The sequence below is a fragment of the Monodon monoceros genome, unplaced genomic scaffold, assembly GCF_005190385.1.
Source record: "Monodon monoceros isolate NGI ecotype Baffin Bay Population unplaced genomic scaffold, NGI_Narwhal_1 Super_Scaffold_20, whole genome shotgun sequence".
NCBI lineage: Eukaryota > Metazoa > Chordata > Mammalia > Artiodactyla > Monodontidae > Monodon > Monodon monoceros.
In genome coordinates, this window is record NW_021703777.1 from 39,946,419 (window position 1) to 39,960,318 (window position 13,900).

At 36.6% G+C, this 13,900-nt stretch overlaps 1 protein-coding gene across 4 annotated transcripts in view; it reads left to right on the plus strand.

Annotated features, from left to right (window-relative positions):
• Positions 1-13,900, plus strand: part of LIN54 (lin-54 DREAM MuvB core complex component) — a 74,010-nt gene that overhangs the window by 52,929 nt on the left and 7,181 nt on the right. For all 4 annotated transcript variants that reach the window (XM_029235964.1, XM_029235965.1, XM_029235963.1 and 1 more), the window contains exons 5-10: positions 4,556-4,772; positions 9,713-9,786; positions 10,154-10,351; positions 11,747-11,838; positions 12,655-12,726; positions 13,737-13,839. In XM_029235964.1, coding sequence (XP_029091797.1) covers positions 4,556-4,772; positions 9,713-9,786; positions 10,154-10,351; positions 11,747-11,838; positions 12,655-12,726; positions 13,737-13,839 — 756 coding nt within the window. The remainder of the gene's footprint in view (positions 1-4,555; positions 4,773-9,712; positions 9,787-10,153; positions 10,352-11,746; positions 11,839-12,654; positions 12,727-13,736; positions 13,840-13,900) is intronic.

Consider the following 13,900-nt stretch of genomic DNA (forward strand, 5'->3'; position numbering starts at 1 on the left):
CTTCAAGTAAGGTACCAACTTGTGAATTCTCAAAGCAGTTAAGTGTAGTATTCAAATGCTTTTGTCTTTTACAAAGTTGGTAGCTTTTATATGTTACTTAGTATTTTAGGTGTTAAAAAATGCATTGTAATCAGTGGTTGCCAAGAGTTAGGGTTATAATTATAAAGGGAAGTGCAAGAGAGTTTCTTTGTGGTGATGGAACAATTTTGTATCTTGATGGTGAGGTAGGTTACATGAATTTATACAGTCTTTAGTGTACATCCAAAAAAAGGTCTGTATAAAAACTGGTAAAATCTGAATAAGGTCTGTTGTGTGGTTTAGTTAATAGTATTTTACTAAATGTCAATTTACTGTTTTTGATAATGTCCTATGGTTATGTGAGATGTTTTTCTTTTGGGGAAAGTGTACATGGGAACATTGTATTAGTTTTGCAACTTCTTGTGAAGTCTAAAATTATTTTAAAGTTTAAAAAAACGCTATTTATACTTCTATCCAGTATACTAACCGATTAAAAAAATACTTTCATGTTTCTTAGAGCCAGATGTGCAACTTTAGTTTTTAACAGAGTTCTTGAGGACTAAATGCTATTTACTTTTATTCAGTCATTTAGTAACTGTTCATTAACTGTCTACAGTAGGAGGCATTACAGTGTCTTAAGAAAATGGGCTTTGGAATTGGCTCTGGTTCAAATCCAGGCTCTGCTACTTTTAGCTGTGTGAACTTGGGGAAGTTACTAAATCTCTCCGAGCTTCAGTTTCTCCATCTATAATGGGCATAATGATAATGATACACACTTATTGAGCATTATAATATGTGATGAGTTATTATTTGCACCTTATATAATTTAACTCATTTAATCCTTATAACAATCCTATGAGAAAGGTGCCATTTTAACATTTTCAAATGAGGAAACTTAGGCACAGAGAAGCTAAGTTACTTGCACAAGGTCACTCAATTGGGAAATGCTGGAACCTAGATTAAAACTCAGCTGGATTTTCTGTTTTTGCTATACAGAACTAGCTTGTTGATGACCAACTGTCCCACCAAGAACAACTAAAAAGAAAAATAAAATTTATTTAATTAAAAAATTTGTTTGAAGGTTTTTGAGACCTACCAGGGGAGCCAGGACATTATAGGCCACCATCCTGAAGTCACGGGAAGCCTAGAGAAGTTGCCTGGTGTTCAGTGTGACCCTTCCCCTTAGGGCATTTGCTGATTTGTAAGTTGTGGCTGAGAGACTGAGAAGATGAGCAGAAAGTGGTCCCAGAAAGTTGGGGAGCTGAGCAGACCTGTCAGTCTTATAGACCTTGTAGACAAAACTTTGGGTTCAGGCGCCAACAAGGAGGAGGAAGCCTGGTAGATACTGGAGTCTTGGTTGGGGGAGGAGTGAACCAGAAATGGACAAGGCCTCCCAAAGATTGAAGCTCAGCTTCTAATCAGCTCAGTTTGTTATTGGTTTAGGGTAATCTGCCCCTACTCTTAACTGCCTGCCAGAAGCCGAAGTGAATGCTTTCTGGAGAAATATAAAATCATTCTAAGCCTCAAGTTATTTACTTAATTTTCCACAAACGAAGTCTGGCACTTAGTCAAACATCATTAGGCATATCAGGCAACCAGACCAAATTATTCAAAACGGAGAGGTATAGGTAGTGGAGTTATCAGATTTGCTTTTTAAATAAGATTAATATATTCAGAAATTTATTTAACAAGATGAAGAACTTCAGCAGAGAATTAGAAACTATAAAAAGGAATCAGATGTATATTTTCAAACTGAAAACTGAGATTAAGAATTCAGTAGATGACTTTATCAAGCAAAAGAGAGATTATAAAAAAGGATTAGACATTTTTTGAGAACCAAAGTGTAGAGAATTTCTCATTAGCAGACCTGCACTTAAGGAAATCCAAAGTGCGTTCTTTAGGCAGAAGAAAAATGATCCCAAATGGAAGCACAGAAAGGGTATAGAAAGGACAGAAAGGGTAAATTTGTGAATTTCCCTAAATGAATGTCTTATAGAGTTTAAACTATATGGAGAATTAAAGAATACTTAATGGCAGCACAAAGATGGGGCAAGAATAAATGATGTTAACGTTCTATGGTTCTTTTATTGTCTTGGTGATGTGTAAAGTACTAATTTAATTCCTACATTGAACATTGTAATCTCTAGGGCAACTACTATAAGAATAGTAACATAATGTATAAATAACAAGCTACCACAGAGGAAATGAAATAATGAAACATTTGACACTAACGCAGGCAAAAAAGGAGAGAAAAAGGAACAGAAGAGGACAGGTGGTTCAAATAGGAAACAGTACAACGGTAGATTTAAATCCAAATAGTTAATTAACTATGTTAGATGTAAATAGACGTATACTGATAAAAAATATAGTCAGATCTGGTTTTGTTCTAAAAGAGCCCTGGCGGTCCAGTGGTTAAGACTTCGCCTTCCAATGCCGAGAGTGTGGGTTCACTCCCTGGTCAGGGAGCTAATATCCCACATGCCTGGCAGCCAAAAAACCAAAACATAAAACAGAAGCAATATTGTAACAAATTCAATAAAGACTTAAAAAAAAAAAGGTTCACATCAGAAAAAGAATCTTTAAAAGAGCCAGTTATTTACAGCTTGTAAGAGTTGTAGCTTGAAGTTTAGGATACAGAAAAGTTGAGGGAATTCCCTGGCGGTCCAATGGTTAGGGCTCTGCTCTTTCACTGCTGTGGCTTGGGTTGGATCCCTGGTTGGGGAACTAAGATCCCGCAAGCCGCGCAGCATGGCCAAAAACAAGCAAACAAAAAAGAAATGTTGAACATAGAGTTGGAAAAAGGGTATACTGTGCAAACTTAACTAAACCAGCCCTGGTTCTTGTGGCATGCTGTACCTAGCTCATAATTTGGTTGCTAGATTTAAATCAGATAATCTTAGAGTTTTCAAAAGCAATGTCCTCTGTATGTGTTAGGTACCCAGTAAATTTAACTATTACGTCTGAGGCATCTTGTTTCTTTTTTTTAAATATTTTTTTCTTTTTCTTATTAAAGAAAATTTTCAACTGAAGTATAGTTGATTTATAATGTTGTTAGTTTCAAGTGTACAGCAAAGTGAGTCAGTTATACATATATATATTTTTTCAGATCCTTTTCCATTATAAGTTATTATAAGATATTGAATATAGTTCTCTGTGCTGTACAGTAGGTCTTTGTTGTTTATTTTATATATAGTAGTGTGTATCTGTTAATCCCAAACTCCTAGTTTATCCACCCCCCTTCCCCTACCTTGTTTCTTAAAATAGTATTCTTTTTTCATTTTGAGTCGATAGACCAAGGACAATGTCTCTTGTACCATTGTACGCATCTGACTCATAGGTTGCTTGATTTTTCAGTAGCTTCCATATATACACATTTTATCCCTTTTCTTAAGTTTTATGTTTTCATTTAACTCACCATCACAGCTGTTATCTCTTATCTTTATTTAAAATCTGTTCTGTGGTGCCTCTGCCTACTGATAATGTATGAATTATTTTATGCTGAAGTAATCTACTTAGTATTATCTATAGAGTTTCCAAACTAATGACATTCTTCCTTTTTTCCCCTGTACTTTTATGAAAATGTTCAAATTCTTCAGAATTATTCTTTTATAAATTATCATCCATATAATGAATATAGGTTTCCTCAGTCATGTCACCTGTCTTTTGGCATGAGGGCTTTTTGAAGAATAGGTAGTGGTGTAATTATTTATAAAATAATACCATAGAACTAATTAGAGAATCCTGTCTGGATCTTTGCTTTGTATGACAGTCTGTCATACATTGGTTAAACATCAATTGGAGACATCTTAAAAGGCTTTTGTTCTGTTCTGCTTTTGATGTTTCATTTAGCTTTTTGGGAAGTCACATTGCTCTTTGTTGGACTGAAGGAAAGGATTAAAAATGATTAAAATGATTATATTGAGTCAGATCTGAATTAGATCTGAATCCAAAATTAGTTTCCCTAGACAACCAAAATAGTGGTAATTTTGGATTGAATTTGGCCTTCTCCCCATAGGTTAGTGGGTACATTTGTAACTGTGGAATATTATAAGCCTTTCAGAATTGGCTAGACTTAATGAGGGCTTTTCTTTGGGGTTTCTTCCTCTTTTAGGACATGTGAAAATGAAATTTGCCGTAGTTAATTTGGTGGATAGCAGTAAAACCAAATATCTGTGTCCTTTCTTTCTGAATATGAGGCTTAATACTGAAAGTTTTAAAATAACCTTTTTCTTATAAATTTTAACTGATGTTAACAAAACTGTGTGAGTTTTTGCAATTTAAGTAATGGCTTCTTCATAGCAAGTCATCTGACCTGGACTGTCAAGGAAGTTAACTACTAGGGATGGTAGAACTCATTAATTTTGGTTTCACTCCTGTATTTATTACTATTCATTTCTCTTTGAACAGGTTGTTCCTTTCAACAGCTTTTGATGAAATTCAGGAACATACTTTTTTACTTGAGCAATTGTCATGAGTAAAAATGAAGTAGGAAAATAAAATCGCAGATTAATGAGAGCCATGTTGTATTGTTCACTAGGCAGTGAAATCAGCTGTGCAGACCATCACTGTTGGAGGAGTGAGCACATCACAATTTAAGACAATTATTCCTCTGGCAACTGCTCCCAATGTCCAGCAGATTCAAGTGCCTGGAAGCAAGTTTCATTATGTCCGACTTGTTACTGCCACAACAGCCAGTAGCTCAACCCAGCCAGTTAGTCAGAATCCCAGTACAAACACTCAGCCTCTTCAGCAAGGTTAGTAACCATTTTTTTAAAAACAATAATTAATGCTTTGAACATTATTATAGAAATTGGTCCTTTTCTTGCTGAAATCCTGATTAAGTATGGCATTTCAGCTGAGTACGAATCAGCAGCTGTTGCCGAAGGCAGTGAAATAGAATCCCAGTTGTATGTAACTATAGTATTTTGTTCTGCTAGAAACTGATACACAGTGTGCTGTAATACCAGATAATCATACTTAGTCATCAATTTGTGGGTAGCCATTTTATTGCTGGTTTAAAAGCCTACATTATGCCAGTGGGATAGTTTAAATGGAACCAAATGATTTATCTTATTTTCTAAGCTACAAAGCCGTCTAAACTACACAGGGTTTGGGGGTCAGTTGAAATGACCAGTAGGCAAGGTATAAATGATAAGTATGAACTTTCATCCTCTACTTATTTTGAATCTGTAATTGCTATGAAAATCAGTTAAAATGTTTTTATTTTCCTCATTGGTATTTTTCCTGAAAAGTATTCCTGTTTGTAGTCCTGCTTTGTTTGTGTTTAATACTTCCAGCCACCTGATATACATACACAGACTCAAACACATAACCTTTCTCCATATTTATCTACTTGTTAAAAAATTGAAACTATGAAAGGATGAGGACAGTTTATATTTGGGGCCTAATTTTTTTCCTTGGAAGACTACTGCATATTCTGTCAATGTCAAAATGACATGGCAAGTGAATGATCTATTGTTTGCTGGATGTAAATAGATGAATTAAAGACCATTTGTTTGCGCCTTCAGTTTTATTAAGGGATCAGAGGGTTGGAGCTGTCCATTGCTGACAGCTAGTTCATCTAAGGGAAAGTGGAAGAAAAATCTTGGATTTTAAATTACTGATGGGAGAAAATGGAGGGTGCATGAGGGAAACAGTATTTTAGTGTGTATTCTATTAAAATTAGACATAATTATATAAAACAGTAATTATATTTTCTATTCCCTCTTTAAACTGATTTTGAAAGGAAATCTTTTATTACAGTGTTCTTAATGAGAGGAAAAATGAAATTTGCATGTACTGCTGACTGACGAAGTCAAGTGTATATTCTCTCAGTACTTAGCAAGTGCTACTAAGTGCTACAAGTCCAATTTTCTTATATATCATAATGATATAAAGCAGTCATTAGATATAGTTGGTTATATTTTATGTTTGTGTGTATACACATATGCTGAGTATCCATTTCCAGCGTAACGTTAGCACTGATTTACTCATTATCAAGCATAAGCGTTTGGTATGAGTAGAAGAGGAAGCTGAAGACCCAGGAAGAGTGGAGGAGCGGGTTGGACATTTCATAATTCTAGTGTATTTACCATTTCCTTCTTTTCCAACCTTATGTCTGTCTTTCTGCTTCTCTCTACTTCGCTGTTCTCTTTGCCTCCTAGCAATCCCTCACCCCCCTCCTGCTTCCCTGCTGCTTCCTTTTTTGCTTTCCTTCGCTTTCCCTCTCTGTTCTCCCCTCTGTCTCTCTGGCTTCTCCACCTCTCTCTGTATATTCCCTCTTCCCACCTGCTCATATACATATGCCACCCATGCTACTTCCCTCATATCCACCCGTATTTCCCTATTTTTGTCTTGCTCTCCTATCCCATAAAAGATCTGGGTATATGTAAAATATATTATTTCATAGGAATAACGAGTTAAATTTACAATCTTCTTTAGAGATAACGCTGAATAGTTGCTGTAGTTCATAAAATGTATTGATGTGTTTTTCTAAAGGCTTAATTCCCGATGAGGGATTTACTTAAATACCAAAGGGAATTGGGCTCATCTTGTACATTTTCCCATCAAAGCCATACAAACACCAGTATTCAAACGTTCCACCATATTAATTACTGGCTGGATGGCAGGTAGCACAGTAAAAGGACCCAGAAGATTGCTTGGTTAATCTCTTTAGAATATAATCTACAATCTTGGTTAGGGAGGAAATCAATTTAAGAAATTAAAAACCCTCAAACACTTGCAGGTATGGTTTCTAAAGTTTCAAAGGAGACTGTTCTGAAAGGATTGTTCAGAATTGCTATTAAAGACCAAAAAAATTAAAGATTATGCCAGCATCTATGAAAACTGCAGTAGTGGTAATGTGGGACCATGCTCAAAAGTTGAGGAGGAAGCAACTATGCCCCAGTTTAAAAAAAAAAAAGTTGAGGAGGAGAAATCCAGACTATTGACGTAGTTATATAAGTATGACCCCCTTCCCATGTATATTTTATACTGTTCTTTTTTCTGACCACTACGTTTTCTGTTTTCTGCATTCCCCAGATTTCAGTTAAAACGCAGCATGCGTATGCCAAGCTAATGTAAACCCAGAATTCCCCAGTTTTCTAGCTCTGTGTGCGTGTGTGCGTGCGTGTGGACACTTCCCTGTCCTATCCTTATGAGAATCATCCAAGTCTCCCATGGGATGTGAATAAGGGCAGGACACACACTCCTTCCCCGTCATTTCACAGACCACCAGGAAGTTCCTGCATTTCTCTAGCTGTGCAGTTACCTCAGAATTGCTGCTTGTGTGCTCGTGAACCAGTGACTGTCATTGCCTTGTCAAGGCACAAAGTGGTATAGGGTGTCCTCTCTTCGGTGTCCCAAGCACGAATTCAGGCTTTTAATTCCTTATAGTATTGCTACAGTGGTTATTATAATCAAAACAGAACAGGAAACAATTTCAAATCGGGTATCAGATGGCATGGCACTGCTCCTGTAATTCATGGTCATACACTCTTTTTGTATAGCAACTTTATTGAGATACAGTTCTCATCTACCATAAAATTCACCCTTGTTAAATACAGTACAGTTTAGTAGTTTTTAGTATATTCAGAGATATGCGATCACCACCACTGATCATACGCTCCTTCTGGAGGTCTCCCATCTTCCCACCTACCCACTTCTCCCTAGTTTGTCACCTTGCTGCCAGGGCCTGCTCCCTTTTAGATCTGAGTACCCTCTCTCTGATGTTCTTCCAGGGCTCTCAACTTCTCGTCTTCAGCCATCAACCCTTCCATCCCCACCAGAAGTTAAAAAAAAAATTGTTAACATTAACAGTCTTTCTATCCAAGGAAGTCTGTTCTTTTTCTTTTATTGTTCAAAACAGTTTGTTTGATTCAGTGTTCACAGCAGTTTAGATCCCGTTATCTCAACCTCTCTCTTTCATAGCAGGCTCTAGGCCTTTTGCATAAATAAGACCCAAAGGGATGTCCTTTCAGTCTTCTTAAATCCCTCCTTTAGACTGAGGAAGTGGCAGTAGGCAGTATTAGAAATGGTACTTCTTTTGATCCAAACATACAGGTCTAGTACCAACCTGTTTCCTGAACATCATCACTGTATTTCTGCATGTCAGGTTTCATCTTCCCTTTAGATCAGCTCATCCTTGAATTTTTAATTCTAATAGCTGTCATTTTCCCATTCACTTGAAAGCTCCATGATAACCGATTGTTTTTCCCTTGTACCTAATGTTCCTGCCGTCCTTTCACCTCCACCCTGTCTCTTGCAGCTGTTCTCTCCTTTCCATTCCCAGTGCCATCACCGCAGATTAGACTCTCATGTTTTGTACTCTTCTAACTTTCTTTGTTTCTTGCAGCTCTGTTCTATTTTACATACTGCTGCCGCGTACCGTTTCTTTTTGTGCCATTCCAATGATGTTTCCGAACATCACAGTCCTCAGAAACTTCTCATTGCCTGCTGAATTAATAATACAGATTAAATATACAGATCTCTACCCTTACATTCAAGGCCTTCAACAAAACAGCCACAGTCTGCCTTTTTTTTTTTTTGCCAGTGCTTGCCTACTTTAACCCTAGGTTCCAGCCAAACCGGTCTGTCCTGTAGCACTTTGTGAAGCGCCCAGCATCAAGCCTCCACTTCTCTTGCTCTGCCTCTGTGTGAACTGCCCTCCTCCAGTCTGTATGCCCGCTCTGCAGCCTGACCATTGGTCAGGACTGTCTCAGACACTGTCCTCTACGCAGCTTTCCCCGTTCCCAGCCCCTGCCAGTCAGATGTATGTTCTGTCTCCTTTGCTCTCCCACAGTGCTTTCCCTTTTTTTTTTTTTAATAATGTTTATTTTATTTGGGTACTCATCTAATCTGCTCTACTTGAATGTAATCTCTTTGAGCAGGTGTCTTGTACTATAGTTTCCCTGGAACACTGTCTACAGTGACATTTATGTAGCAGTAATGGTTGTAATAACAACAAGAACAATAACAGTAATGGGAACTAACATTTATTGAGCACTTATTATCTGTTGAGCACTGTTTTAGTAAATTTTCATGAATTAACATATTTATTTCTCTTACCCTGTAAGGGAGATACTATCCCTATATTGCAGATGGGGATACAGGCAAAGAGAATTTAAGTAGTTAGAAAGCAGCAGAATTGGGATTTGAACCCCCAGGGTCTTATGATTTAGGAGACTACATTCTTTTTTTTTTTAGTTTACTTTTTATTGAAGTATAGTTGAATTAAGGAGACTATATTCTTAACCTTGCTGCTATGCTGCCTTTTAGTAGTACTCTGTAAATAATGAATTGTACACAGAATTAGAAATAGTATAGAACAGTATTGTTACCCAAGTTCCTGAATGGCAGTTTTTAATTTATGCATCATTTCATCTCACTGGATTTAGTAGTGAATATATAAAGCATCTGAATACAGATTGAAGTATTTTCAGTAGAATATCTTAAATGACAGACATTCTCTCATAAAGTGGATAGACTATAGCTACCTTAGATATAAGTTCCCTAGTTAGATGGGTTAAAGAATTTTGAAAGTAACTGTCTTGATTAAAGAGTACTCCAAATAGGAAACCAGTGGAATTCTTTAAGCTGTCTCATGAGGATATCCTGAGGGAACTAAGTATCTTAAATGTTTTAAATACTATTTTCTGTAAACAAACTGTCCTTTTCCTCCCTCCTTTTTACAAAGCAAAGCCAGTGGTCGTTAATACCACCCCAGTGCGGATGTCAGTGCCACTTGTCTCAGCGCAGACTGTCAAACAAGTGAGTATCACATCACTTCTTCTCTCAGTCTCTCCCAAACAGACAATTTACTTTTAAAATTGAAAGTTAAGATTTACGTTTAAGAGATTTATTGATTTATTTATTTTTATTGAAGTATAGTTGATGGGCAATATTATATAAGTTACAGGTGTACAAAATAGTGTTTCACAATTTTTAAAGTTTATACTCCATTTATAACTACTGTAAAATATTGGTTATATTCCCTGTGTTTCACAGTATATCTTTGTAGCTTATTTATACATAATAGTTTGGACCTCTTAATCCCCTAAGTTTAAGAGATTTATACTGAATTGAGAAACTGTGAAATTTATTTTCGTGGTCATTGACATACTTCCTTTCTTTTTAGGTTGTTCCAAAACCAATCAATCCAACTTCCCAAATAGTCACCACCAGCCAGCCACAGCAGCGGCTTATCATGCCTGCCACCCCACTGCCACAAATCCAGCCAAACCTCACGAACCTGCCACCAGGCACTGTGCTGGCACCGGCTCCAGGAACAGGGAATGTAGGCTATGCGGTGCTTCCTGCTCAGTATGTGACTCAGGTATGGGCAAAAAATTAAGTCATCGCATTTCAAAAAGTTTAATTGGGTCTAAGATGTCTAGCATTATCACATTCTAAAACTATTCAAAAACATCTAACTCAGTGTTTAGACTGTTTCCAAAACCTTGAATTGTTAATGAAAACTTCTGAGTTTAATTTTATATATCTTTAGTATTTAGAAATATACAGCACAAGTTAAGTATACAAGTCAGGCAGTTTGGAGCTGAGAACAGTTTGGTAGGAGGGCAAGATCATGTAGATATAAGAGAAAATATGTTGAGTTAAAATCAGCAGAGTCCCAGGCTTCCCTGGTGGCGCAGTGGTTGAGAGTCCGCCTGCCGATGCAGGGGATGCGGGTTCGCGCCCCAGTCTGGGAAGATCCCACATGCCGCGGAGCGGCTGGGCCCGTGAGCCATGGCCGCTGAGCCTGCGTGTCCGGAGCCTGTTCTCCACAATGGGAAAGGCCACAACAGTGAGAGGCCCGTGTACCGCAAAAAAAAAAAAAAAAAATCAGCAGAGTCCCAGTGAGTTTAGAAAGCACTGTGACTGTAATGAAGTTCCTCCTCACATTATGAATACGATGCCGCTCACCTGTTCTTGGAAAATAGTCTGTGAGATGCACTTCCAGGTGACATATCGGTAGTGATCTGTCCAGATCTGGTCATCTTTAGATGACATCTGGTTATCTTTGGAATCAAAGCCACATGTTATCCAATTGGCTGGCTTGGGTTAGGAGTGCTGCTTTCTAGGAAGAAGATAGAAGTTGTTTTCTTTTTCATGTAAAAATCAAGCAAATTAATTAGCACCATATTCTAAGCTGTTGAGTTGATCTACTCAAGATTATAAGAGAGACAGAAACCTGTGTACTTTAAAGAAGTGTACTTTGGAGTATGTTATGTGGCTACTGATTGAAAAAATTAGTGTTCAGCATTTTTATCATTAGCATCTCTTTTCTTATGTTTAGAAATCAGTGTAAAATAGAAAATTATTACGTATGTAACTTCTCATTCTCTATAACTTGTGATAAATGATCACATTTTATTTATTTTATTTACAAGTAGACACATTGCATTTTTCTAGCCAATACAAGTTTTACTACAGTACTTTCAGGACATTCATCTGGAATTTCCTAATTCTGATATCCTTATTCCTCTGTGAAAGAATTTCTTATATTTATGCCATGTAGTACTTTAAAATGTCCACATTGTTTTTACCTCTGGTATTAGTTTTGGGCCTTTAGAAGAGCTCTATGAGGTAGTGAGTATGTTTGTATGAAATTCTCTGTTCTGTTTTTCCTATTTTAATAGATGCATTTGTGCTTCTTACCAATCATTATATTTAGGAGTATTGTCCATTTTTGTAAATATGGTCTGAAATTACCTTTCTTTATATGTAGCTACAGCAGTCTTCCTATGTGTCTATAGCAAGCAACTCTAACTTTACCGGAACACCTGGTATCCAGACCCAAGCAAGGCTTCCGTTCAATGGGTGAGTGAGTAATTTGAATATATGTAAGTTAAGTTGTTGGATCAGGTTAAATGCAACATCAAATATACATATATATTTCAAAATACATGTATTTAATTTTTTTCCCCTCAAAGCCATGTGAGTGTGCCTCTGTGGTACTTTTTATTTTGAAATACTTTAAACAGAAAAGTTGCAGGAATAGTCAGAGAACTCCCAAATTATCTTTTACTCCGATTCACCATTTCTGGTACAGGTGATTTGTTATTTTCTCTCTCTTTTCTCTTTTTCTCTGTCTCCTCCTGAATATGTTTTAAAAATGATATTAACTAGTTTTTAAATTGTTATGTAGGTCTTTGCTTTTTCTTTTGTTTATTTGTTTTTTGATCTGTCAATTGCTGCCTTTGCAGTTTTGGTTGAGAAGCAGTGCTTTAGTTAATTACGTGGAACCAGTCTACCTCTCCTCTCCCCTCCTAAATTCCAACTTCACACACCCTTTTCTACTTACTACCTTTCATAATTGAATCCCAAAGAGTTTAGGAGATTTCAACTTTAGTTCTCTTAGAAGAAAGAGTATATTTTGTGGAATGTTCTTCAGAAACTATTGATAACTTCCTTTTCTTTTTTTTTAAATCCATATCTTGGCTCTCTACCTTTCTTTTCATGGTACAACTTGCTTTTCAACTTAATGTAAATGGAACAACGTAAACTTTTATTAGAGATGGGTACATTTGTTAAAGCTTTATTTTAGGAGGAATTTACAGATTAGAGACTTTTCTCAGTTTAAATAGTTACCTTTAATTGATTAAAATGTATATCTTTTTGTTTGTGTCTGTGTAGCATAATGCCATCAGAATCTGCCAGTCGGCCCAGAAAGCCTTGTAATTGTACAAAATCGCTGTGTTTGAAATTGTAAGTCCTTTTGCTGCTGTTTCCTCATTTGATATAACTGAAAATGCTTTTAAAAATAAGTGGAGTTGGGCTTCCCTGGTGGCGCAGTGGTTGAGAGTCCGCCTGCCGATGCAGGGGATGCGGGTTCGTGCCCTGGTCCGGGAAGATCCCACATGCCGTGGAGCGCCTGGGCCCGTGAGCCATGGCCACTGAGCCTGCGTGTCCGGAGCCTGTGCTCTGCAACGGGAGAGGCCACAACAGTAAGAGGCCTGCGTACCGCAAAAAAAATAAAAATAAAAAATAAGTGGAGTTAACTAAAAATTCTTAACAGACCAATTTCATAAGTCTAAGTAATTAAACATACGAGTGAATGAACACATATGACGGTGTAAAAAGACTCTTTCATTCATTCAGAAGGAAATAATTTTAGAGTCTTTACCACAAATGAGGCACTGGAGTAGGGCTTAGGGATCCAGCTGCATGAGACAGACATGATCTCTGTCCTTGCTAATAAATGTGATCTTATTTATGACCTTTATGTTTGGTCTCTTAAATGAGATGATACTCTGAGTAGTTTTTTTTAACTTGTTGATTAATTTGCTTGTTAGTACTGAAGAGATGTGACATGAAACAGTTAAATAAAAAGCAGTGGTCTTATGGGGGTTTAGAATCCAAAGAAACATGACAGTAGTTCACGTGAGCAGGTTCCACTAATATAATAGAATATAGCCCATGTTTTTCCTTTTTGTGATTTTGAAATAACTTACTTTTGGGGTGCATAAAAATCACATAGCTCTTGTGTTGACAGCTGTTACTACTGGAACTAAGTTTCTAAACCAAAATTCTAGCAGCTGATGACTTTACTTTTGAGCCTTGTCAGTACCTGTTGTTAACTCTATAAGTCGGTGGCTCTGAATACATTTCTAAAATGCTTTACTGCATATATAATGCTATTAAATAAGATAATTTCTAGTTTTGTTTCTCTTAAAAATGACTTTTTTATATGACTTACAATGATTTTTATATTCCAGATACTGTGATTGCTTTGCAAATGGTGAATTTTGCAACAACTGCAATTGTACTAATTGTTATAATAACTTGGAACATGAAAATGAAAGGCAAAAAGCAATAAAGGTGATTATTTCTTGTTTCATTTAACTGACAAAAGTTTACAATTTCACCTGTTTTTTTGTTG